General features: G+C 52.5%; 8 protein-coding genes and 3 non-coding genes across 11 annotated transcripts; 6 read left to right on the top strand and 5 right to left on the bottom strand.

Annotated features, from left to right (window-relative positions):
* Positions 1 to 86: 86 nt before the first annotated feature.
* BO97DRAFT_428655 (ubiquinol-cytochrome c reductase complex assembly factor 2) lies at positions 87 to 619 on the bottom strand (the record flags this gene model as incomplete). The annotated part of the gene is made up of 2 exons (XM_025697314.1): positions 87 to 482; positions 608 to 619. The coding sequence occupies 2 exons, from the start codon at positions 617 to 619 to the stop codon at positions 87 to 89; spliced, it is 408 nt and encodes a 135-aa protein (XP_025547239.1).
* Positions 620 to 1,539: 920 nt separating this feature from the next.
* BO97DRAFT_480817 (metal homeostatis BSD2 family protein) lies at positions 1,540 to 3,395 on the top strand. Its single transcript, XM_025700777.1, has 3 exons — positions 1,540 to 1,730; positions 1,859 to 2,386; positions 2,452 to 3,395. Exons 1-3 carry the CDS (start codon positions 1,707 to 1,709, stop codon positions 3,031 to 3,033), a joined length of 1,134 nt encoding a protein of 377 aa, XP_025547240.1. The 5' UTR covers positions 1,540 to 1,706; the 3' UTR covers positions 3,034 to 3,395.
* Positions 3,396 to 3,590: 195 nt separating this feature from the next.
* BO97DRAFT_480818 (uncharacterized protein) lies at positions 3,591 to 6,681 on the top strand. The gene is made up of 2 exons (XM_025700778.1): positions 3,591 to 4,082; positions 4,235 to 6,681. Exons 1-2 carry the CDS (start codon positions 3,896 to 3,898, stop codon positions 6,340 to 6,342), a joined length of 2,295 nt encoding a protein of 764 aa, XP_025547241.1. The 5' UTR covers positions 3,591 to 3,895; the 3' UTR covers positions 6,343 to 6,681.
* Positions 6,682 to 6,782: 101 nt separating this feature from the next.
* Positions 6,783 to 9,103, bottom strand: mpkA (mitogen-activated serine/threonine-protein kinase SLT2). The gene is made up of 5 exons (XM_025694205.1): positions 8,657 to 9,103; positions 8,461 to 8,593; positions 8,328 to 8,394; positions 7,952 to 8,266; positions 6,783 to 7,897 (listed from the first exon to the last, which is right to left on the bottom strand). Exons 1-5 carry the CDS (start codon positions 8,767 to 8,769, stop codon positions 7,257 to 7,259), a joined length of 1,269 nt encoding a protein of 422 aa, XP_025547242.1. The 5' UTR covers positions 8,770 to 9,103; the 3' UTR covers positions 6,783 to 7,256.
* Positions 9,104 to 9,909: 806 nt separating this feature from the next.
* BO97DRAFT_398788 (glycosyltransferase family 31 protein) lies at positions 9,910 to 11,610 on the bottom strand (the record flags this gene model as incomplete). The annotated part of the gene is made up of 1 exon (XM_025694206.1): positions 9,910 to 11,610. The coding sequence occupies exon 1, from the start codon at positions 11,341 to 11,343 to the stop codon at positions 9,910 to 9,912; it is 1,434 nt and encodes a 477-aa protein (XP_025547243.1). The 5' UTR covers positions 11,344 to 11,610.
* A 189-nt stretch (positions 11,611 to 11,799) lies between these two features.
* Positions 11,800 to 14,568, bottom strand: BO97DRAFT_377209 (threonine--tRNA ligase THS1). The gene is made up of 6 exons (XM_025693049.1): positions 14,450 to 14,568; positions 13,945 to 14,386; positions 13,628 to 13,892; positions 12,997 to 13,572; positions 12,266 to 12,941; positions 11,800 to 12,207 (listed from the first exon to the last, which is right to left on the bottom strand). Exons 1-6 carry the CDS (start codon positions 14,508 to 14,510, stop codon positions 12,053 to 12,055), a joined length of 2,175 nt encoding a protein of 724 aa, XP_025547244.1. The 5' UTR covers positions 14,511 to 14,568; the 3' UTR covers positions 11,800 to 12,052.
* A 140-nt stretch (positions 14,569 to 14,708) lies between these two features.
* Positions 14,709 to 18,510, top strand: BO97DRAFT_473234 (Gar1-domain-containing protein). Its single transcript, XM_025700215.1, has 12 exons — positions 14,709 to 14,817; positions 14,895 to 14,942; positions 14,998 to 15,098; positions 15,160 to 15,305; positions 15,529 to 15,668; positions 15,841 to 15,845; positions 17,241 to 17,331; positions 17,389 to 17,446; positions 17,512 to 17,549; positions 17,620 to 17,631; positions 17,691 to 17,872; positions 17,939 to 18,510. The coding sequence occupies exons 1-12, from the start codon at positions 14,757 to 14,759 to the stop codon at positions 18,305 to 18,307; spliced, it is 1,251 nt and encodes a 416-aa protein (XP_025547245.1). The 5' UTR covers positions 14,709 to 14,756; the 3' UTR covers positions 18,308 to 18,510.
* BO97DRAFT_t245 lies at positions 16,030 to 16,101 on the top strand. Its single transcript has one exon. It is a non-coding gene; the product is annotated as a tRNA-Ala (tRNA).
* On the top strand, positions 16,443 to 16,514 carry BO97DRAFT_t246. Its single transcript has one exon. It is a non-coding gene; the product is annotated as a tRNA-Ala (tRNA).
* Positions 16,843 to 16,914, bottom strand: BO97DRAFT_t248. The gene has a single exon. It is a non-coding gene; the product is annotated as a tRNA-Ala (tRNA).
* A 4,267-nt stretch (positions 18,511 to 22,777) lies between the features above and the next one.
* Positions 22,778 to 23,714, top strand: BO97DRAFT_354805 (WSC domain protein; the record flags this gene model as incomplete). The annotated part of the gene is made up of 3 exons (XM_025692110.1): positions 22,778 to 23,075; positions 23,132 to 23,631; positions 23,691 to 23,714. 3 exons carry the CDS (start codon positions 22,778 to 22,780, stop codon positions 23,712 to 23,714), a joined length of 822 nt encoding a protein of 273 aa, XP_025547246.1.
* Between the last annotated feature and the right edge of the window lie 803 nt (positions 23,715 to 24,517).

The following is a 24,517-nucleotide window of genomic DNA, read 5'->3' on the forward strand; positions in this document are numbered from 1 at the left end:
ACCACCACCACCTGCTGGTCCTCACAATCATACACAAACCGCACACAAACCACCTCAACGCCATCCCCACCCACTTACTTACTTACTTACTTCAACCGCAACATCCCCGCAACCCTCTTCCGCAACCTCCCAAACCAATCTCGATCCGGCGCCTCATCAAACTCCCGGATCACATTCTCATAATGCTGGGGGTTACTAGCCGGGTGACGCAGACTGGGCGGGAGGGGGTACCGGCGCGCGTATCGGTCCTCGAGAAGAGAGGTGAGTGCATTGAGCGAGGCCTGCGAAAGTCCCGCTGCTGCTGCTGCTGCTGCTGCTGGTTGTTGTTGTTGTTGCGACGAGGCGGCTTTCTTGCCGTTTTGTGGTTGCTGCGGGTGCAGGCGCGATTGCAGGTAGGTTTGCACGGAGACCGAGGCCGGGCGGACTTTGTCGGTTGGCCAGTGTTTTAGGAGGTGGGTCAGGCGGGTTGTTGTTGATGGGGTCTTTGAGGTGTCAGTTATTGAAGGTTGAGTTGGGTTGGGTTTAGGGAGGCTTGGGATTGGGGTTAAGTTGGATTGCGGGTGGTAGTGGTGGTGGTGGTTGTGGTGGTGGTGAAGGGTTGACGTACTGGTTTGGCCATTGTTTCTGGGACCTGAGGTTAGGGGGTTGGAAGGGATTGGTTTTGGTTTTTCTGATGGGAGTTTAAAAGGTTGTTTGAGTTTGGTGTTGTGTTGAGATGATGATGGGTTATAATGCCGTGTCGTTATGAAGCGGAATTCTGGATGAGGTTCTGTTCTGGTGCTGGATTGCGATATGCACTTTTGTTTCCTGGGGCGGGCTGCAGCTGCATGTGCTTTTGTGGTTAGTCAGATATTAGTAAGCTACGTCCTATTGTAACTATGGGCGGGGGTTGGGGGCCGTGGAATGGCGGAGTTGGATGGTTCTTATGTGGGTTTCGTTCATTCTTCTGATTATTTTTATGGGCTGATATTGGCGTTGTATGTAGTTCTTGCGCTTTTGGGGGTATTTATATGCTCGTTTTTGAGGATAGCTGCTAGGATAATCTATGCCGAATATGGAAGGGTTATTGGATGGTCGAGGGTTGTACTCGAGTATAACGATAGGATGGATGAATAGGAATAATAGGGTCTTTTTGTGAAAGAAGTAAGGCCCGCATCAATAGACCATTAGACAAATGGAAGTGGGTTTGGTGCCATAATCTGTTGTAACATACATCTGATCTGCATATGCCCATAGATGCATACTCTGGGGTATACCTTCAGCGACAGTGCTGCAGAACATGTTGACCATCCGTTCACATTCACTTAGCCTGGACAGTAACTATCATAATCAATATATACAGCCATAAACTGCTTCATCCAGAGTCACTTGCATAGTCACGGTGTTGATAGATACGACATCTGTGTAAGTTACTCGGCTGACTGACATGAGTCGGAGCTAATTCATTGGCTTTCTGCCTAAGGCCCCCACAGCCTTGCGCCACACACCCCTCGGTGCCTGAGTGCCTCACGCTCTTCTCGTCATCCCCGATCATCTCCTTCCATTCCACCTCCTCACCGTCCAACTTCCCTTTCCCTTCCCCCTTTTGGGCTCCCTTCTTCGCTTCATCCTGTCTTGTTTGTCGATCTCTTTCTCTTGCCTGGGGTGCTTGTCTTAACTGTGCCCGATTCCTTCTTTTCCCCTCCGATCCGGTTGCTCCGCTCGCCATGAGCTCGCAGCGTTATCAACGGGTATGAAATACTACACTTCGTTCCTGAGATGCACCTGTCAGTAGTGGCAGTGGTCTTGTCCTCTCTGTTGGGTAGTTTTGCTCTTGGCACGAGATTAGATGAACTAACGCCATGAGTTACAAATGCAGGTCAACGCCCATGATGAAGACGACCACCTTCAATCTCAATCGTCCATTCCTCTCCGAACTAGTCCCACTCCCAACTCCCCTCCTCCTTCCTTTCGTTCTCGTTCCTCTTCTTTCTCTTCTCGACGCCTTCTGCCGAACGATGACCCCCGCCGACACGACGCCGATCAGACCTTAGCCGATGCGTTTGGGGATGGCAGCGATTCAGAGCCCGACGACGAACCTGACGACCGTCAGCGGCTAATGCGGGCTCAGCCGGAACCATGGACGTCGGCGGACAACCGCAGCAGTGCGGCAGCAGCGAACGGCGCAGCGGCATCTTCCTCTGGAGGAGCGGGCGGCGGCGGATTTGAGGCGTCCTCGGGAGAGACTCGCACCAGCGGAGGCATCCAGCGACGACCTACTATCTTGCCATCCTTCAGCGCCCCCAGCTCTGGAGCCAGTCGGGTGGTCACTTCGGCGAACGATGGTGTGTTTGCCAACCTGGCAGCGAAGCCCGAGCGTGGGGAGAAGAACGAAGATTTACCACCGGTATGTGATTTGTAATCCTCCTGCTGGGCTGATATGAGGATCAAATGCTGATCATTCATGATTAGTCTTACGAAGAAGCGGCGGCGGACGCCACCCCTCCTTACTGGGAGACGACAATTCTGGCGCCTGGCATTTCTTCGGACGAAGTTTTCGTGGACGGGCTGCCGGTTGGCTCGATCTTCTCGTTCGTCTGGAATGCCATGATCTCCATGTCGTTCCAACTGGTCGGCTTCCTCCTAACGTATCTCCTCCACACCACACACGCGGCCAAGAATGGTAGCCGGGCGGGTCTCGGTCTGACGCTGGTGCAATATGGTTTTTACATGAAAGGCGGCAATGAGTCGAAAGGGTCGGACGAGGGCGGGGCGGAATATGTCACGCCTCCAGATCCCAACAGCCACAGCTTCGACCCCAACAACGTCGACGGCAGCACGGGTGGTGAAGGCGGCAGTGGGGGTATGTCTGGCATTACAACAAGCGAATGGATCTCCTATGTGTTGATGATTGTTGGGTGGTTTATCCTGATTCGGGCCATCAGCGACTTCTTGCGCGCGCGGCGTCACGAGCAGCTTGTGTTGCAAAGCCCTGAGCGTGGGCTCAATGTGCCGATCATTGCGACAGGCGAGCGATCGGAGACGGTCGTCTAAGACTGACTTGAATTCTATTATGGTCTAGGATCATGGGCATTATACACTCGGAAGGAGCATTGGGCGTTTATACAGTGACTTGTCTTTCTTTAACTTTTTCATTTCCTTTTGTCCCCCTCTCTTTCTCTTTTCTTTTCTTTTCTTTCTGTTATTCCCTCGGCATTCTTATGGTGCGACCAATTTCGTCGTACCTAGAATGGCTGGATGGACAAATGGGGAATGATTAATGGGATCCGGAACTGGAGGACTGTAGCTTAGGGATTGTTTTCTTTTCCTTTTTTTTTTCTTTTTCTTGTGGAGATATATCGTTAGCGAGATACCAATCACCCATCTACCATCATCTTCACGGGATGGTTATTGTCATAATGTCGTTTATTGTATTGTTGCCTGTTGAGAAAGTGGCGAGAAGAGAGAGAGAGAGACAAGAGAGGCGTAGAAATGGATTGGGGCTGCCAGGCAACCAACCACCGGGTCCAAGCTCGCTCGCTCTCTCTCTCTCTCACTCTTCAAGATTGTCTCTGCTTCAACTTCCCTTCTTTCACTTCTGTTTGGTGTAACCCCAACATTCTCTCTCCCCCTCTCCGACTGATCTTCATCCTTTCAACTCAGGAATCTCTCTTTATCCTGAGTCCTCATCCCGTCCCGTATGGCTGCCCGATGACGATCGACACTTCTCTTGGCGCTTTCTCCGGCTTCTCCGCGCCTCGTGTTTATTTGTCTGCCAGCCTCTCTCTTTCTTTCTCGTTCTCGTCGTTCGCCTTTTTCGGGCCCTCCACTTGAGCCTTTAGGTCTCCCCCTTCTTTGACTTCCGAGCGCATTGCTGGCATAGTCTATCCAGACCAGGACTTCCCCTCCACGTCCCATGCCGAAGGTTGACGCTGCGGGGGAGGGGGACGCTGTTTCAGGGCTGCCTCGAGGCCCCGTTGAGGCCCGCTCGTTATCCTCCATCACAGCCATCGCCTCCAATCCTCCGGCTTACCCCCGCAACCCCGCGCAGAAAAAGTTGGACCCTTTAGTCCTGTACATCGTGCGCGTACCCGGCAGTAGAGGTGTGTACTGCATGTCGCCGGAAAATACCCCGCACGATTAGTGGATTGCCGTGGAGGCTAGTCGTGCTACCAGCCACCCCTCCTTAATTTTGCTTCTCTTTGACCGTGACAACTGATTGCTGACTGCTTTGTGTGTGTTGCGACAATCCCAGATGTCTTTCTCACTCCCTTGAAACCCCCGACCAAATCGAGCGTATCCGCGGAGGCTATCAATGCCTCCCTCTATTATTTGCACGTCGCAACACCCGAAGACGAGGCCCTTCTTCAGGAATATGAGCAAGAGCGCGAAGAGGAGGCCAAACTGCGCAAAGAAGTCCTTGGGGGCGAAGCGCAACCGCCTCTTCTTGCAGACCCGCATCTGGCGCGGTTGAATAACGTCAGGCGCAAGCCTGTACCAGGCGCTCCGAATGCGCCTGCTGCGACCAACGCAGAAGCCAATGTCGCATCTCCTCCGCTTCCAGCTCGGCCGCTCCCGACGTCGTGGAATTCGCAGGAAGCCCAATCTCCAACCCCGAATCCGGATACTCTGCAACGCCCCTATCTGCCTTTCCGTCCTAGCTTCCCAGGAACGTTACCGGGTGATTCCTCCCCGATTACATCTCCGCACATTCTGTCATTGGACGATCGCGACACCGGTCTGCAGCTCGTTACGGGAGATAGTATGAATGTGGAGAATGCGCGCCCACATAGGCACCTTCCTGCAGTCCCGCAGGAAGAACCTGCAACTAGTGACGCTGGTCAAGCCAAGAGATCCAACCGGTGGAGCGCGGCATTGTCGGGCTACATATCCCGCGGGCAGGAAAGCTGGAAGGGCAAATACGAGGCTCTATCATCCAGTCGCAATAGCTTAGACACTAGGCGGCCTCAAATTCGACCTCAAATTCGACCACACTCAGCCCATGGGAGTCCGTCGCGCTCTTATCAGGGATCGCCTGCACGGAGCCCAGGCCAGTCTCCGAACCGAAGACCGCAGGAGCGCCAGACCCGCGAGGCCCCCGGATTTCACATCACTCTCATCCGGCGCGATCCAACACATGGCAGTCAATGGAATGTCGCAACAATTTCGACCCCAGGCTTGGACGGTAGCGCATTCGACATTGAGATTTCCACTCCAGGCTACAATCGATTCCTCGCGCAGGATGAGCCTTTCTCCCTCGCTAGTCTGGGCTTGAACCTCCCCAAAACAGATGGGCGACCACCGTCACTGGCATCGTTCAAGCTTCCTGCTTCTATTCCGCCTGGCTTCCTGGACCCTACCCCGAGCCCGAATCCAACGTCTGCCGCGAACAGCCCATCGCAACCTCGGCGTTTTCGCCGCAAGCTCTGCGTCTCCCGGCCATATATCCAAGACGAGCCCCGAGGGGGCTCCTTGGACTTGGCCCGCTCGACGCTCGATCATGGTGCCAGCGGCAGCCCATCCAAGCCCCTACCTCCTGGTATGTCCAAGCTCAAGAGCGGCTACTACACCTTCACATCTCCCTGGAACGGAATCTGCACTTTCTCCACCAGCGTCAACGGCCGTAGCCTGAAATGCAAGCATATGATCCCCGGGCCTGGGGTGCCTCACCACACCCACAGCAGAAGCAACGACAGCCACCATCACCCTTTCCCCGCCTCTGCATCAGCGGCCCAGCACCCCGAATCGCCCGCCATAACTGTTGCTGAAATCCGCTTCAACACGCCGTTCCAAGCCGGACACCTCCACCAAGCACCGGGCCATTCGCACGTCTCCCCCTTCGCCCTCAGCCAAACGACCCCATTCCGCGACCTGGCCAACCCCCAACAATTCACACCCCCCGGCGAACCCAGCTACCTCACCTCCCCGCAAACCCCGACCTCCGCCACCTCCACCACCTCCAAACGCAACTCCCTCGCGCAATTCCTCAACCCAAACACCTACACCCGCCCTCGTGCCCGCTCCGGCGCCAGCACCTCAAGCGTCGGAACCAGCGGCGGCAGCGGAGACCGTCCGCACCGACAGCACGCCCGACACCCCTCCACCAGCAGCAGCACAGGCAGCGAGCCCGGCGGCGATCTCGATGACCCCCACGAAAAGGAGAATGAATCCTCCCTCCTCCGCCGGCGCGCCAGCGAAGACGAACGGCTGGATTTCTCCCTCGCCCGCGAACGCGCCGGCGGCGGCATGCGCGGCAAATCCGCCAAGCTCGGCAAGTTGATCATCGAGGACGAAGGCATCAAGATGTTGGATCTGGTTGTCGCCGCTTGTATGGCTGTTTGGTGGCGCGGGTATTATTACTGAAGAAAACCTATAAATATGAAGTTAGGGTTTCTTCTAGTGATGCGAGGTATCCTTTTCTTTTTCGTCATCACTAGGAACCGACCATTTACCGTTGTATATTCATTGCATCCATCTAGCTTATCTCTTCTTATATTTCTGCATGTATCTATCTAGTCACCTACATAGGTTGCATTCTGGCTATCTGGTCGGTCGATCGGTCGGTTTGTCTTTGGTCGTGCCTTTCTCCTTCCACTTCCGCTCTTTTTCTCCGGGTGGGTAAGAAGATGAGGGGATGGATGGTTGGTTGATGGTTGAGTGCTCGGCTTGGTTTAGCTTTCTGCATATGTTTTCCGGAGGGCCAATGTGTATAGTACAGTGGGTTATCAATAGTATTATGAATGATGAAGTCTCCATGAATGTGACAAAGTTCCTTTCTACAGTGTAGTATTGTTTAATGCTTTCCCCGGGTATACGCTCTCGAGATATGCCAGTGTCATTAGCTAGGGGTGACCGAGTCGCCTGATTAGAACTCTTATTGACCAGACCACCAAGAACGCGAAAAGACCTCTCAAGAGGAAAGGTCCGCCCTGAAGGATTCAGCCATCAGTGTTTCATAAGATATTTGCATTTGAGAATAGAGCTTGACATGAAACCGGAAGGTTTCATATGTTGTAGGTAATAGACATAGCATAGATCGGGGAGATGATAGTCCCAGGAACGCCCGCGATTCCCAGAACGACAAAGGGGGGAGAAGTCGATGGATTTGGTTGTGAGGGGGTCGAATCGACATATATTACGTGGGGAGCAAGCCGTGCCCCGTACTAGATCTCTGCACTCTTCTTCCCATCTTCGGTTGGCCATTCCTTCGTGTTGCACAGTCATTGATGGGTCATGAAGGATACCGGCAGCTCAGCGCAGGCAGCAAGTGCACACACTTATTGCACATCCATACCACGCTGCAGAGACGATTCCAGATCGTTCTGGTGGCCACCGCCCGCGGCGAGCGCTTCCTGGGGCTTGGGCTCCTCCTGCTTCCATCCGCCCTGTTGGTTTTCGGGGATGGGCACGTTTGTCTGCTGCGCAGCCTGCTGTTGTTGCGCCGCGGCGGCCTGCGCCTGCGACTGCTGTCGGACGGTGGCGCGGAAGCGCACAACCTCGTCGTAGATCATGTGACGCATCTCACCCACGTCGTCGACCACCTCGAAGTGGAAGTCAAAGGTGGTGGGGCACGTGGGCTCGTCCGAAGCATCGTGCCAGATGTGCAGGTACGGGTGCTCCAGCGCCTCCTCAACCGAGATACGCGACGTGGGATCGAAAGCAAGCATGCGGTCCAGCAGGTCGAGGGCATCCGGGTTGGCGTTGGGGAACAAGCGCTGGAAGGGAATCTTGGGCATGAAGGGGAGGTTGCGCACATACTCCTGGGCCCGGGGGGATCCAATACGGCTCAGGGTCTCCTCATTGGGAGTACCGAGGTAGTGCAGAATTTGGTTAAGCTGATCAACATAGTCGCGACCCTTGAAGAACGGACGGCCTCCAAGCAGCTCGGCTAAGATACAGCCGACGGACCAGACATCAACTACGCCATCGTATCAGCACCTCGCGAGGTATGCCAAAAATAGGGGAAACTTACTAGCTTTAGTGTAGCTCTGGAAGCTCAGCATGATCTCCGGGGCGCGATACCAGCGCGTGGCGACGTATTCCGTCATGTATCCTGCATTTTCCTCCGGGTCGATCGAGAAGCCTCGGGCCAGACCAAAATCACAGATTTTCAGCTCGCAATCGGCATTGACCAGCAAATTACCGGGTTTCAGATCACGGTGCAGCACATTGGCCGAGTGAATGTACTTGAGACCGCAGAGAATCTGGTAGATGAAGGATTGGAAGTGGGCATCGGTGAGGGGCTGTCCGGAGCGGATAATGGCGGCCAAATCGCACTCCATCAATTCTATGAGAGTTCAATCGGATGAGCGACGATCCAGGTGGAAACCTAGGGTAGAAATGCTCACCTTCATACAGGTAGGTCTCGTTGAAGTTGTCCGGGCGCGGAATATCCATATCGTACAAGCAAGTGATCTGCAACAAGCAAGCTCAGGTCAGCGACTGCACGGCGACTAAGATGCATAGCATATGCGAACTTACGTTGCGGTGGCCTCTGAAGTGCTGAAGCAGCTTGATTTCTCTCAGAGCGCGCTTGGCCAAGATCTTCTTGCTAAAGACATTGGTGACTTTCTTAATGGCGACACCTTCGCCAGTCTGCACGTTGGTAGCAGCACTGTCGATTATTAGCCCATTGCGTCTTCATATCAACAAACTGCACTACAGCATAACAACATACCAGACAATACCGTATGCGCCCTGGCCTAGCTCCTTGGTAACATTGTAGCGCTCATCGACAATGAAGTCCTGGTTGAAGACCTTGAAGATCTTGCGGCCTTGCAGATCGGACATGGTGAGGTACTAGCGGCAGAGCAAGACGGAGCACAGATGACAGGCACAAACGAGGGGGGGGGGAAGAGGATAACAAGAACAATAGCGAGGGAGGAAGAAAGAAGAAGTGACTCGAGAGAAGCGGGAGGAGGAGATGGTTAGAGGAAGATGGCGCGAGCGAGCGAGAGAGCGAGAGCGAGAGCGAGAGAGAGAGAGAGAGAACAGAGAGAGACAAGGATGCTCAAAGGGGAAAGAGGGGGAGGGCGAGTTGTTCCGACCCGGTGGGGTTCAAATCAAATAGTCTGAGGGGTTTCTTTTCTTTCTAGCTTGCTTTTTCTCTTTCAACTTTCCCCCCAAGGTAAACTTCTATGAAAATGCGATCAACAAGAACAATCCGTCAATGACGAGTCTTGTCCTTTCTCACATCAGAATTGATAAATCCAAACAGAACCAAGGATTGGGCGACTGTCAACCTTCCGGAACGCCCCGCCAAGGCAGGCAAGGCCAGGCCGAGAAGGCCACGATATGCTCCTTTCTCGCTAGTCTCGATCGCTGGATGGACCCAGTCTCGAGTCCTGAAACCCACCGGAGACCCAACCGCTGCAGCAGGCAGATAACCGCCTGGCAACTGTCGGCTTAGTGTCTTCCTGCTGTGAAGGGAGGGGCAGAATGGAGACGAGCTGAATGTGACAGGCCCGCTGATTGGGTCTACGAAGCGCGCACCGTGCTGCACGAGTAAAAGCAGCAGCAGCAGCAGCAGCAGCAGCAATAATGCATGCAGACAGGCTGAGTGCGTGGCTTTCAACCGACATGATCCGAGCCTCGTGCTAGAAGGCCCGTTGTCCCCTGTTAAGCAGGCTTTCTTCGAAGTAGCAACGAAACCTTTTCCACCGGAAGAGGTCCATTCCGGGGCACAAATTAAGCCTTTTGGGCCTAGTCACAGGCTTTCTAGCTACAATCGGAGCATGACTGTATCGGCGAGTCGCCGCATGCTCAGCGATACCGTTCACGCAATGTAAGTAAGATCTTAGTGTAAGACCCTAGTGTACGTAGTCTAGGATCACGCTGAACTTTCTACGCGCTTGAGGTTGAATTCATGGTATGCATATTTTGTCAATTTGCAGTTAAAAAAAAAAAAAAAAGGGAGAAGAAAAAAAGACTCTATGGAGCATTATTGTCAGAAGCCACAGACCAAACCACTTCCAAAACCTCTAGCCTCTCGGGCTCTACCTCTCGCACGTAAATCTGTCGCACCCGCTGGCGCTCTGATACTGCAGTCTTGAGGCGATACGAAATCTTATTCTCGTCCTTTCGCCGAAGTGGTCCTAGACTAAACGTGAACGGATCCGGTCCTGTGTACTTGCTCTCATCCCATGTCTGCTCCATGGGCAACGGATCATCCGAGATGGTAGCATACTGAATCACCGAGAAGCCATTGACCAGATACCAGTCACCTGGTAGCAGCCACCTATGGAGCAATGCTTCCTCGCCAGCAACACCCGCCACCTTGCTGAGAGCGACCATATCCGCCTGGAACCAGGATTTCCAGTGGTGCACCGAAAGCGGTTGTTCGCGACCCGCCTCGTAGAACCCAGACGCATCCCCGCGGAGATCAACCTGGAAGAGGCCCCTTTCCCAAGTGAGCTTTGTGTTAGTGTGCGCATAGATACACTGCGCGAGCATGCGGTCCCCTCCGCTCTTGAAGACGTAGCACTCGTCAAAGAAAGGCTGCAGCTGTTTAACCAAAGGCAGCGACAGGAAGATCCCCGCGCCGCCGTACGCCATCAGACCTCCACTGTACAGCTGGTATAGATCCTCCGTCATGCTCCCGATGTAGTGTGGCTGCGCCGGATCGTAGGTGGCTAGTCGATCTACGAGCTTCGCCATCGAAGGGAAGAAGGTATCGTCATCAATCAGGACCGTCCACTGAGTCTTGTCGTCCCGGAGTTCGTACAGGTACCGCACCAGGTAGAACCACCGATCCAAGCGTTCTTCAACCTCCTTTTCCCGGATGATCAGTCGGATACCTAGTGCCTCCGCCCGGGCCAGGGCCTCCTTCTTGGCTGAGCCGCCGCTGTCCACCACAGCCAGGATCCGCGCATTTGTACCGCCCGCCCAATGCGCGAAGGCATCCAGGGAGTCGAGTAGACGCTCCATCGAGGTCGCGACGCCGAAGACCAGGTGCGAGGCATCGGGCCGGGGCCGCGGCAGGGGGCCCTTGATTGTCACGGCGGGCGTGCATCGCTCCAGTGGGAGATCTTCTCGCTGCGCATCACCGTCCAGGGGTATCCTGCGGAATTTGGGGAGTCCGGCATTGAGGGTATCTGTGTAGCCTGTGAAATTGTCTGACTGATCCACGGCTATCTCTAATCGCCCATATTCAATTGAAGTGGTGGAATATTGCCGCAGGAGATCGAGATCGACGTAGCACGAATTCGTGTCATCACTGGGAGATAATGGTTGGACTGATTCAGTGTGAGACAGGGGTCCGGTCTTGCTGCGACTGGACGAGGAGACGAAGAAGAACAGGCATGCGGCGAGCAACGCGGCCGCGATAAGAAGCGAGGGATGGCGATTGATTCGAGACATCATCATGGATGAGACATGACGGTGATCACTCTGCTTCTGTTGCCTGGGTGTGGAGTAAAACACCTGGGACGGGAGGAGGACGGCTGATGCTTGTTGCCCCCTGAGTGAACTGGAGGATAGTCTGGAGTCGTTGCAGAAAATCGGAACAATTGCCCCAAGGGGGGAGAATGTCTCTGAAGCTTACGTTGGCATTCGGTGGGGGGCTCGGGTGGATCTTTCCAGAGGAATATGATCGATCAAGCGGTGCCACCGACAACTATTATCTCTTTACTTGAAAAGAGAATGAATGATGTCTCTCGCGGGACAATCGAGGTGCTGGCATGCTACGCTACATTACTTGAACTATGTTCTAGTTGAGTAGCCTCACAAGCATTTACTAAGGAGACTAGCCTGAAAGACCCCGCGCCACTGACACAACATATCCATAGTTATCTCAATCCAATCTTAGCATTTGAAAGCCATGGTCGCTTTATGAAATACATCATACTCCTGATTAACAACAAACCCCAAACCCCCTTTTACTTCTTGTATCACACCTTTTTGCTCTTAATCTGGTTGTCTGTTCTTCTCTCTTCTTTGCAATGACAAATCATCAACGCCCTTATGGCCTTTATGCGAGCTAGGATCTAAAAGCTATGGTATATCGACATGTAGATCTTGAGTATCTTAAACGCAACTGACTTTCCCAGAACACAGAACTGTATCAATTCTCTCCTTACAAGGAATTGACCAGTCTGCGCTCCTTCCGAAGTTTGCGGAGCTTCTCACGGGCCTCGTCGAGAGGAACCATGATGCCCTTGTTCTGGGTGGCCGGATCATCACGGTTACGGATGTTGACCGAGCGGTTCTCCTTTTCTTGGGCACCAACCACTAGATGTACAGATTAGCATGCGATGGAGAGAAACACAAGATGGGGAAGCAATCATACCGAAAATGAAGTTGTACTGCTGTAGTTGTCCGGTGCGGATCTTCTTCTGCATGGTGTTACCGCTGATATCGATATCGACATTCAGCTTGTCTGCGCGCAGGATTTGCTGCAGCTCCTCAACGTAGTCGTTGACAGCAGGCATGACCGGAACGATCAAGATCTGGCGGGGACTGATCCAGAAAGGCCACTTGCCACCGAAGTGCTCGATCAAGATACCGAGGAAACGCTCAAAGCTACCAATGATGGCACGGTGGATGACAACAGGGCGGGCGCGACCAGGGCCAGGCTCCGTGGACTTGGCCTCGCCCTCCTTGGGTTCCTCCTGGGTCATCTGGGCCGTCTGCGTCTTCTCGTTGGTCATGTACTCAAGCTTGAAGTTGATAGGTGCCTGGTAGTCGAGCTGAATGGTGGCACACTGGAACTCTCGCTTGAGGGCATCGGCGATAGTAATATCAATCTTGGGACCGTAGAAGGCACCATCACCCTCATCAATGTACCAGTCGCTTCCCTTGAACTTGGTCATAGCAGCCTTCAACTGCTCCTCGGCATAGTTCCAGGTGGAAAGTTCACCCAAGTACTTCTCGGGACGGGTGGAGAGCTTGAGCTTGAAGGTGAAGCCGAAGAGGCCGTAGATGGACTGCAAGAAGTCGAAGAGACCCTCGATTTCAGACATGATCTACCATGAGTTAGTTTCAATGCAGAACACCAGCGAAAGAGTGTCCGGTCCATACCTGTTCTTGAGTACAGAAAATGTGGCTATCATCTTGTTGGAACTTGCGAACACGGGTAAGTCCACTGAGAGCACCCGAAGCCTCGTTACGGTGCAGGACACCGAAATCCGCGATTCTCAGAGGAAGCTCGCGGTAACTGCGGTCACGGTGACCGAAGAGCATGAAGTGACCAGGGCAGTTCATGGGCTTCAGAGCCCACTCTCTCTTCTCAACGTCCAGCTTGAACATGTCGTCCTTGTAGTGCGCCCAGTGGCCGGACGTCTTCCAGATACCAACATCGTACATGTTGGGGGTCTGAACCTCCTGGTATCCGCGCTTACGATACTCCGAGCGCAAAAGGGACTGGAGGGCGTTGAAAATCCTGGTGCCGTTGGGCAAAAGGAATGCGCATCCGGGGGAGACTTCGTCGAAGAAGAAAAGCTCCTGCTCCTTGCCAATCTTGAGGTGATTGCGCTTCTCTGCCTCCTCGAGGAACTTGAGGTGTTCTTGCATCTGCTTCTTGTCGGGGAAGGCGACACCACGGATACGCTGCAGCGAGTCGTTGGTCTGGTCACCGAGGAAATAGGCCGAAGAGTTCTATGACAGGTTAAGAAAGAGGGTCCCCTGCGGTGGATGTATGAACGTAACATACCTGCATGATCTTGAAGGTCTTAATCTTGCCAGTGCTCTGGATGTGAGGACCCCTGCACAGATCGACAAGGGTACCACAGCGATAGACTGTGCTCTTCTCGCCGGTCACCAGCTTGTCGATGTAGTGCAGCTTGTACTTGCTGTATGCGAACATCTTCCTAAGATTCTCCTTGGTAACTTCCAGGCGGTCGAAGCTCTGCTTTTCCTTGAAGATACGAGACGCCTTGCTGTCCAGGGACGACCAATCGCTCTCTTTGACGACACGGCTATTCCACCGTCAGCGTGAATATTCGGGGTGCAAAGACTGGATGAACGTACCCATCGGGCATAGCCATATCATAGAAGAAACCCTGGGGAGTGGGGGGGCCGTGGGAAAGAAGACATCCGAACTCGCACTCGCAGGCTTCACCCAGAGTGTGCGCGCTGGAGTGCCAGAAAACCTCTCTTCCCTCGGGGTGCTCGAACGGCACGTAAGAGACGGTACAATCACCCTCAAGCGGGCGACCAAGATCCCAGAGTTCCTTGTCCACCTTTGCGATGACAACGCTAGCGCTCAATTCCTTAGGGACGTTCTTCAGAAGCTGTGCGGGAGTGGTCTCGAAGGCCTTTGCGGTGACATTGGTGGTGTTTCCGTCACCAAGTTCAATGGTGACATTGATGTCATTGTGAGGCTTGTTCTTGAGTTCTTCGAGGTACTGCTGCCACAACTCCTCGAAGAGGTTGTTACGTTCGACGATAAAATCGGGGAGACCGTCGTCACCTGACTCATGAACTGATTAAGAGGGGTTCTGATAACATTTGGCGGGAGCAACGATCGACTCACCAGCCGCTTTGGCGTCGGCAGCAGGCCTAACAGGCAGGTCTTTAGAGCCTTCGGAAGCCATGGTAGCCCGCAACGTCAGGAGATCAAATTGAGAAGAGGTGAGACCGAAGAAAGAGGGGTGGACCAGCGGACAGCGGGATGACTCTTCCGTATAGACACAAATCGAGAATGAGGGACGAAGGCGGTGTATCACGTGAGTGAAAACTGCCCTTCCGGCTAGCGACACTTTACCGTTTCGAGGCTTCCCACCATTCGAAAACTTCTCCGGACTCCGGATTCAGGTCGTTCAGAACAACAGCAATACAACATGTCTTTCCGGGGCCGTGGTACGGGCGCCAACCGTGGCGGTAGCTTTGGTGGTCGTGGTGGTGAGTTTGCAGCCAGAACAGCATGGTGGAAGTGATTGTCGCGTTGAGGATGGTCTGACGAAAATTTCTCTGGATAGGTCGCGGAGGTTTCCAGCAGCCTGTCGGACCCCCGGCGCAGGTTTTGGGTAATTATACTCGCACCAACCACCCGAAGTCTAATGACTGATGGAATTGCTATAGAGATGGGAACTGTCATGCACGCTTGCGAAGGCGAGATGGTCTGCGAATCGATCAACCCCAAGATTCCTTACTTCAACGCTCCTATCTACCTTGAGAACAAGGTACGATCCACTCCGACAATCGCTTCAGACACGACGCCATAACTAATCTGACTGCTTTCAGACCCCCATTGGTAAGGTCGATGAGGTTCTCGGTCCCATCAACCAGGTCTACTTCACCGTCAAGCCCCAGGAAGGTATTGTCGCGACTTCCTTCAAGGCTGGTGACAAGGTCTACATTGGTGGAGACAAGCTCCTTCCCTTGGAGAAGTATGTTGCTAGCCCTCTAGCTCTTGCCACATGGGTGATGCTGACATCATGATCCTAGGTTTCTTCCCAAGCCCAAGCCCCCACCGGGTATGATTCTGAACATTCACGCCCATGAATCGACGGTTGATACTAATCTGTTTATAGGAGCTGCCAAGCCCAAGAGAGCCGGCGGTGCTGGTCGTGGTGGTGCCGGACGTGGTGGCCGTGGTGGGTTCGCTCCCAGAGGCCGTGGTGGTCCTCGCGGCGGTGGTCGCGGTGGTTTCTCCAGAGGTGGTGGTGGTGGTGGTTTCTCCCGTGGCGGGGGTGGTGGCCGCGGTGGCTTCTCCAGAGGCGGCGGCGGTGGTTTCTCCAGGGGTGGTGGAGGTGGCTTCTCCCGCGGCGGTGGCAGCGGTGGATTCCGACGATAGACAGTGTCTGTCTAGCCTAAAGTACTGTCTTATTACGGCGTTCTGGGAAAACGGGAGCTTCTTGCAGGAATTTATTTGTCTCGATATTCTTGTGCATCCTCGAAAAATTGCTGCTTCTGAATGTGCAGAGGCTGTGAGCACAATGCAGCCATTAGACCCATGTATTGCAACGACTATACCTGTTAATTCTACTTTGCGTTCTATTTGGTGGCTTCGATTTGGTCTATGACATAGAAGCATGTTGCTTATGCTGTCGTTTGAGTTTGCAAGTAGCGAGGGTTATATACGTAAGCTAACAGCAGAATTATGACTAAGCTGGGGTTATAGCTCAGTGGTAGAGCGCTCGCTTTGCATGCGAGAGGTCTGGGGTTCGATCCCCCATGACTCCAAAATTTTTGCTTGTGCTACACACATATCTATCTAGTCAAGTACGATCCTGGATTGATGGTACACCGTTTCTCTTCAATTTGAAGTTCATCTTTTCGTGGCTCATAATACTTTCTGGATGATTCTCCCCTTCGAGATCACTTAGAATATTAGAATTTATGCCGAAGAGTCATCAATCAGCCCGGTACTCACTTGGATGTCAGGTCCTCAGCTTGGCTGGACCTTCTCTTCACCTTGCCAGATTACGGAGTAGTGAGCTGAAAAATGCCAATCCTTTGATAAGAGTCATGTCTCATCGAACAGCCGAACTTCATTGCGTCAATGAGAGAATAATTACTAAGCTGGGGTTATAGCTCAGTGGTAGAGCGCTCGCTTTGCATGCGAGAGGTCTGGGGTTCGATCCCCCATAACTCCATCTTTTTTGCATCGAAGTTCTTCTTCCTTGCGCCTGAAAGGCCTTTTTTTTTCTGTTTACTTCTTGTTCTCGGTATAAGATCTTGGTTCATCTCCCCTAGTGTCGCGATCTTAATCATAATGACGGAAGTACAAAAGCACCTCCCAACCCCTTCATGTTTCTGTTTCACATTATGTAATCTTTGCTTTTGTGGCATAGCTTCCTCACAGCATCTAGGTTTTGCAAGATAGCTGTGTGACCGTGCGGTCCGATGTATAGAGACAAGATGCCTGGCCCTTTAAGGCAGATCCAAAACAATTTTGTGATGGGATGTGCAAAAATGCAAAAATGGAGTCATGGGGGATCGAACCCCAGACCTCTCGCATGCAAAGCGAGCGCTCTACCACTGAGCTATAACCCCAGTTAGCTTGATTTGTTTAGCTCCCCAAAACTTATGACCTGCATAATTCGCGTGAGCCAACACTCATCTGCGCCGTACCATGGTTGCAATAATTCTGCAACATATGTCGGTGGCTGTGGCTGTGGCGCAGGAAACCACCGCCTTGCAATGACGTCTGGCCACGCCTAAGCGGTCAAAGAATAATCTGTGCGCCTGTCAACACTCCTTCAATCGGTAACCGGTCTCCCATTGCATCATTACGCTTCCTTTCCCCCCGGCCAACCTCCGCATATAATCAGGCTACCCGCAACTGATCTGTCCACCTCACTTCAGTTTCCTTGTCTTAGAACTATCGCAATTTGAGCATGTCTCGTAGGACATCCACCATGCCATCAAATACGTCTCAGAACAGCAGTGTCCCACCTGCGGGTGATGGAGGTATGCTCAGATCCTGTTGTCCGCATTGTTTCGATATAATCTGCTGACGAGATACAGGACAGGAAAAGCAAAAGATGCTCCTCTCAGCGGAGACGGGTCATTTCAGCATGGTCAGGTTAGCAGCCAACGGTGTCCGAACTGGTCTTTGAGGCGTTCTACTCACTTGCCTTCAAATACCAGAGCTTTACATCTCGCCGATCTTGTGACTGAACTCAATGGTAATAATGCCGATTCATCTAAGACCCTGATTTTGTATAGGGAGGTTTGCTAACACGATCGTGTTTATAGGATTCTGCGGAGGCAAGCTCCATGGCAACCCAACAAGATTCTGCGGCCCGATATTGACTGACTGTAAACAGTAATGTCCGTTTTCTCATCAATGCGCTACTGTCTCGGTGATCCCAGCGATTACTCCGCTCTCTGGGCTGCTCTCACATTTATGCCTTTTGGACTTTTCTTCGACTTCATGGATGGCAAGATTGCTCGGTGGAGAAAGAAGTCGTCTTTGATGGGACAGGAGCTCGACTCCTTGGCAGATTTGGTACACTTGTCATTGCCCCCTAAACCCTGGTACTGGATGCTAATTTATTATTCTCGTGCTCTATAGATCTCCTTTGGCATGGCTCCCGCTGCTGCTGCGTTCGCCATCGGCATCCGCACCCCGATTGACCACCTCTTCCTTACGTTCTTCGTCCTCTGCGGCTTGACTCGTCTGGCGCGGTTCAACGTGACAGTTGCCGTTCTCCCCAAAGACAAAACCGGCAAGTCTAAGTACTTCGAGGGCACTCCCATTCCGACGACCCTGTCGATCGCAGCGTTCATGGCCTACTGTGTCTCTCAAGACTGGGTCCAGGATAACCTTCCATTGGGCCTCGCAGCCGAGGGAACCGCATTCGAATTCCACCCGCTCGTGCTCCTGTTTGTGCTGCACGGCTGTTTGATGGTCAGCAAAACGCTGCACATCCCCAAGCCTTAATCGAGGTTCACGTACAGAAAACAAAAAGCTCAACAGACGCATGTCCTACCTGTCTGAGCCGAGGTTTCCATTTCTGATGAAGATGTCTTATTGATTGAGCATATATACCGAGGGAAAACCTACGTCAAAGTGGACATCAACGTATTTTTGGAGATAGCGCCGTTGTTGAAGGAAATCACATTCTGCATTCTGCATTCCTTGTCAAATTTAAGGCTTGGTGTAACCTGTAACCGTAACCTGAAACTTATCTTGCTCCTTGGTGGGAATCAGGACAGACTATACGCTACTGGTAGGGCTGTGCCTGGTTACGATGAGGTATCTCATCCTTGCTACTGACTCAAAACCATCCTCAACCCTGTAACATTCCATTCCTCTTGGGTCGATAAGTTTCCTACACTACGCTCCTGGTACTTCTATTACGTTGAGGGCCATCGCTCGTTGTCTCGCAAACTACACGTCGGGCTCGAATACTGACCATTCGAGACGTATAGCGCACTGTGAACGGACGGAGATATATTCCCGCGGAACAAGAGCCACGATCAACCATAGTTTAAGTCATCGACCCCATGAAATTGGGAAAGCATGTAATTGCACAACCCCCTTAGCCCATCTCCTTCGAGGGGCACAAAATCAACAAATCATCGAGACAAATTCATATAATATATTCTTTCCATAAAAAGAACAACTGACCGAACCGACACGACGACACGTGAACAACACAACGAGCACCCCTGGGTTCGACCCTCGGCGCTACCAGCGCCGACAGCTGAGCCTGCCAGTGATTCTAATTTAGCGGCAACTCCATTTGTGGACATCGGCTGATTAGCATAAGGGCAAGGAAATCCATCCTCATTGCCCCTAGTCTAGACCGGTCCACGGCCTTGTGCTATCCTTTTTCCAGGCTGTTGTGATGACAGCTGCGGGATTTTGCGATTGCTCTGGACTTGTGAGTCCATGGTAGGTAGTCTGGCTGCTGGTTATCCCTCGCGATCGGGTGAGCGCACGGGGCTTTCTACGAAAGATGAGAGAGAAATTTTTGTCCTCACGATCTAAGGTGAGTATACTGTATGCTCAGTGCTCACGTACGCTCACTGCCCGAGAATAAAGTATACCTACAGGCTCTTCCTGGAGGCAATATGACTGGCCCACGCCGCTGAGACACAAAAAGCTTCCCTTCCTCCAGCGATTCCAGAACTTCTCTTCTCTTCTCGAGTCCGTTGCAGAATGCAGTCTCTGGCGTCAAGGGCCGATCAGTCAATCAGTCATCCGGCCTCATCATCTGTTCTAACCGTCTGGGTCATGTGCACAGCTACTCGTATAGAGTGTATGCCACAGTCTTCAACCCAGACGAGCAAGGTTGATTTCTCAGCAAGGAACGATTACTGACTAGCGAATAACCTAGTTTGTTCTGTCAACTACCTTATGTGTGGACATATCGTTCGTCATCATCTGGCTTTACCTCCGCCCGGAGTTGCCCTGCAAACTTAATCTTCTCTTCTGCGTTTGCCCGTGGTTGGTGATGCCAAAAATAAAAACTGGTCGTGATCCACTGCCTCGGGTGTTCATGCCGGCATACCCCCCCGCAGCTTCAGGATTCTGGCTGGAGATCAGTGGTCCTTTTGCAGGGCAATCAAGCAGGTCAAGTGCACGCTTCATGTGTGTTTGTTTCCGTAGGTATAGTCCACATGCCTACTCCCTCGATGCGGTCCCGACACGCGGCATGCCATTGAGAGACTGTCCGACCAAAGACACAGCAGACGTGCGCGTCGACTAGCCCGACACGACACGAAGGAATTCTTTACATGCATGCAGTCTTACAAAGTCGGTACGCCGGATGATCCGGGTGGAAGAGGGAGGTTCAACGTGCCGGGGTGGGCACGCAGCTCGAACACTTGAATGAAGGAAAGGCATGGCATGTGTGGGGATAGTTGATCCCGCCAACCCCGGAAGGGCCCAGACCCTCCGTCCCTCTCTTTTCCCATTCTTATTCTTACTAGCCTTTGGCACTTGCGATAATAGTGACAACGACGATGCTTCTTCAACGAGAAGTATGTTTTGCGGGTATTGACACTTGACAGTCTTGGGGGTTGATGATGGGAAAAGTTCGGGAGCGGCGAACATCTAGTCTAGGGTGTGCAAGCTAGAGAAATCTCTCTCCACCCTCCTTCCTGCGCTTATCCGGAAGAGGGCTAGGAGTCAGGGACTATTCTATCCCAGACAGTCATTCCATTGGTGGCTGACAGACATCTAGGATCAAAGTGGCCTAGTGGGAGAATTGGTTCATGAGTCCCTGACTCCCCGAGCGGTTTTGCTCTCTCCCCTTGCCGGGGGTGGCCTCGCCGCCCTCTCTTGTAGTTGGCTCCTTGGGATTGGGCCGTCCATCCTGTCGCGCACGATCCGACGTTTCATTCCTCGGGAGCATTTTGGGTGGATGGAATGTCGGGCGTGGCTGAGAAGAACGTACATGTAACTGTCAGTGAGTTAGTAAATAAGGGAATGAATGTGGTGGGAGAATTTTTTGGAGGCGAAGCGTGGTTGATTTTCGCTTTGGTTTGCCCCGGCAGTTCGAGGCGAGCGGAAGAAGGTCGAAAGGTTTTCCTGGTGAAAACAGCCACCACGTAGGGAACAGTTCGCCACAATAATTCGTATCTTGCAGACAAGCAAGGAAGACGGTGATAGTATCTACCTATCGTTCCGCCGGTCGCTGCGGGCAGCTGGTCACTGTCACCGGCCAGGGTATGACGGATTGACGGATAACTGTGCCCAATTTTCTTTCTCGCAGCCTACTCAGGTACAGTACGTACTACTATAAATATCCCCGAAGGCACAAGTGGTCGAGGTCGGACGATTATCGGAGTAAGACATGGGCGGAGTCAGGATCGGGTCAGTGGCGGTGATGGTTTCTTGTCTGCTGGAGGGATTGTTACTTAGATAATTATACTCATCTGTAGGTAGATTCTATACAAGGTAGTGCACAGTGTAGAGTACTTACATCCACGTCTCCCTCTCTCTCTTATTATGTCATGCTGGACTGCATTGTGGAGGATGGAAGAAAATCACCGACCAGCGTGAAGCCGGTAGGTTATCAGTTGTACCATGGACTCGGCGATGTTCATCCGTTTCAGAGCAGCTCATGACCAAACCGTGAGGGGATTAGCACATGCCAGTCTCCGCCCGTGTCTGGCCCAATGAGGCAAAAAGTGGAGACGATTCCTGGACCCTCGAAGCAGTCATTCGTCACTGACGCGGGATGATTCAAAGTAGTCTCAAAGTAGGTACTCCAGAGTACTCCGTACCTGGTACCGTCTCGGTACCCAATAAATTACAGCACATCATCGATCCAGGGTCACTTTCCCTCCCGTTCCCGGAACCATCCATGGTCAACTCTGTAACTGGCATGTTTTGTTGTTGTTTGTTCCTCCCCCTCACCCCCCTAGTTTGGTAGTTAGTCTCTCTACTCCGTAGAGACTAGTCTGTCAGTGCGTCGCTTAAGGGCCTTTCTTCCCTTCCCAACCCCCAATTCATCTTTGCCGCCCAGCAACAGCAAGCAGCAGCAGCAGCAGCAATCTCAATTCTATTCCCACCTAACTAAATTAATTAGACTAGTCAAGTCAATCACACTCACTTACCACTTACAACCCACTACTTCCAAAGAGGAGTCGTCTTCGAACTGCCTCGTCACTTTCCTTCATTCCCCCCCTTCTGCTGCTTGCTTTTTGACCCTAGACCTTCGTTTGCTCTTTTGGGCCGGATCATTACTATTCCTATTCTCTTCACTTGTCTCTCGCTATTCTTCATTCACTCCGTTCTTTTCCCCCTCCTGAGGCATCTCAGTCACGCGTCTCTTCTCTGAAGCGACTCAGACCACGACGCCCTCGTCTAATTGCTATTCCGCCAATCTTCTCCCCAATTCTCCGCCCCCCTCCACCAACTGCCCACCCTTCAATACCATCAAGGACCAATCCATTCATTTATTGATTCGGGGCACTTTCAACCCTGACCGATTCCCCTGCCTAAATTACCCGTCCAGCCGCCCATTAAACTCTGTCCGACAGAAAGGGGTGCTGAAACAATCCGCTTCTTGAGGCCCTTTCCTTCCCCGCCAAGGCAGACATCACACACTCTTTCTATCGCTAGCATCACTCTAGCCCTTCTCTGCACCCATCTCTCCCTATCGGGGTTCAACTCTTCGACAACCCGAGAACACTTTGCACTGTACCCTTCCCCGGCAAATCTCAGCGACAAGCACCCACGATCTTGCGGAAGACGGGAAGCCGAGACTCTCACCCCGACCTTCGAAACCTTCACCTCAGCGCTGCAAAAAAAGGGTTACGCAGGTCGTCCCTTCCCTTTCGCTTGATCAACAATCAACTGTGACTGCTGTGTCTGGAGCAGGTGTCCAGTCACTGACATTGATCGCGCAATCGTTATTTTTCATCCATCATGTCGCCCTTCACGAACCCCCTGACCATGCGGTCGGCTCTTGTGGCCTCGGTCCTCTTCCTGGCCGCCCATTTGCCTACGACAGCTGCCTATGACGAAGTTTACAACGGATGTTACTCCAGCTCAGAACCCCTAGTCGACCAAGGAAGCTATACATATCAAAGTAACGGATACTGCCAGAAGCAGTGCTTGAAGGAAAACTACGCTGTGTTTGCGCTTCACAACAAACAAGACTGTTTCTGCGGCAATAAACTACCGGCTTCGTCGGACAAAGTGTCAGATGATAAATGTAATCTGTCGTGCGCTGGCTGGCCCACGGTCATGTGTATGTGTTCCCCACCGAACGGTGTTGTTGTGTTTCGTTGCTGATCGTTTGTCTAGGTGGTGGTGCAAGCACATACTCGGTTTATCTCACAGGTATCGAGGATGACGTCGAGAACTATTCTTCCTCGAGCACCTCATCCAGCAAAGGCACCGAGGGAACGTCGACCTCGACAACACAAACACCCACAGTCCATGCCGTTACCAGTGGCGGACAGACGGTCTATGTAACAGAAGCTGCTGCCACCCACGCCGCCCCCAGCGCTACCGAATCAGCCAAGGCGAAGAGCTCGAGTGCGAACACTGCGGCGATTGCGGCCGGTGTGGTGATCGGAGTCGTCGGACTTTGTGCACTCATTGGTGCTGGTTTCTTCCTGTGGCGGTTCAAGAATCGTAAGTCGGTAGACGCGCAATATCGTCGTAGCGTTGGCGTGGACGGTTATGGACAACCTATGGCACAGGGTAGCGACTCTCGATTCGATGGCGACTTCATGGCTCAGAAACGGCAAAGCAATGGCAGTATTGACGACGACCAAGACTTTTCGCGTCGCATTCTGCAGGTAAGCACGGCCCCTTTCATGGTAATTGATCGATGATTTGAGGCTAATCTGGGTTTCAGGTGACCAACCCCGACCGTCGTTAAGAGTATGATTCATACTGCCATGTCGTCGTCGTCGTCGCGTACTGGCACCATCCGAGTCACGTTCTTCTTTATCTTCCGCACCCGACACTCCTCTCGCTTGTGATATTGCTTCTTCTATGAAAGCACCTATTCTTTCTTATCAATATTCCCCTTTCTTGCCGGGCTATTTAGCGACCTTGTGATCTCAATCTCAGAACATGTTATCGGACAGAATTTAACGCCTGCATCAATCCTTGCCTACGGTGCTCTTCCATACGAGACACGTTGCTGTCGGGTGACGCAGCACCTCTCTGACTGCGCCTCAGCACTCGGACAATCGTCTCACTTTCGAGATCAATCTGTCCTTCAGCTAGAGCGACCGCTGGGATGCACTCTCGGAGACGAACGCGCTTGATCACCCAAGCCCCATGCTCCCTCGGGTTGACATTTCCGACATGTCCCTCCAGGTTCTTTGTTGTATTTTGAAAAGGGCGTTCGATATGGGTTGGATCTTAAGTTAGGTCATCTCTCTTTGCCGGCGATCTTGGATTCCCGCTTTTTCTTTCTTATCTCCTGAGACCAAGCACTTCTGCCGTCGTGTTGCTGAGGAATTTTTGCAATTCTTCTACAAGGCTTTGCTATTGATCTTGTCAGTGGTAGCACCTGGTCTATGACACCGGACAGGACAGGGTAGGGTATGTCCCTGTAACTAATGTGAGGATGAATGGATACCATGGACTTTCTAGTTTGTAGACGAAGACGTAGTCTGGTCTGTCTTGGTGACTTTAATCCAGCACCATTCCCCCACTAACCCTTCTACGCTT

The sequence above is a fragment of the Aspergillus homomorphus genome (genome assembly GCF_003184865.1).
Source record: "Aspergillus homomorphus CBS 101889 unplaced genomic scaffold BO97scaffold_53, whole genome shotgun sequence".
Classification (NCBI taxonomy): domain Eukaryota; kingdom Fungi; phylum Ascomycota; class Eurotiomycetes; order Eurotiales; family Aspergillaceae; genus Aspergillus; species Aspergillus homomorphus.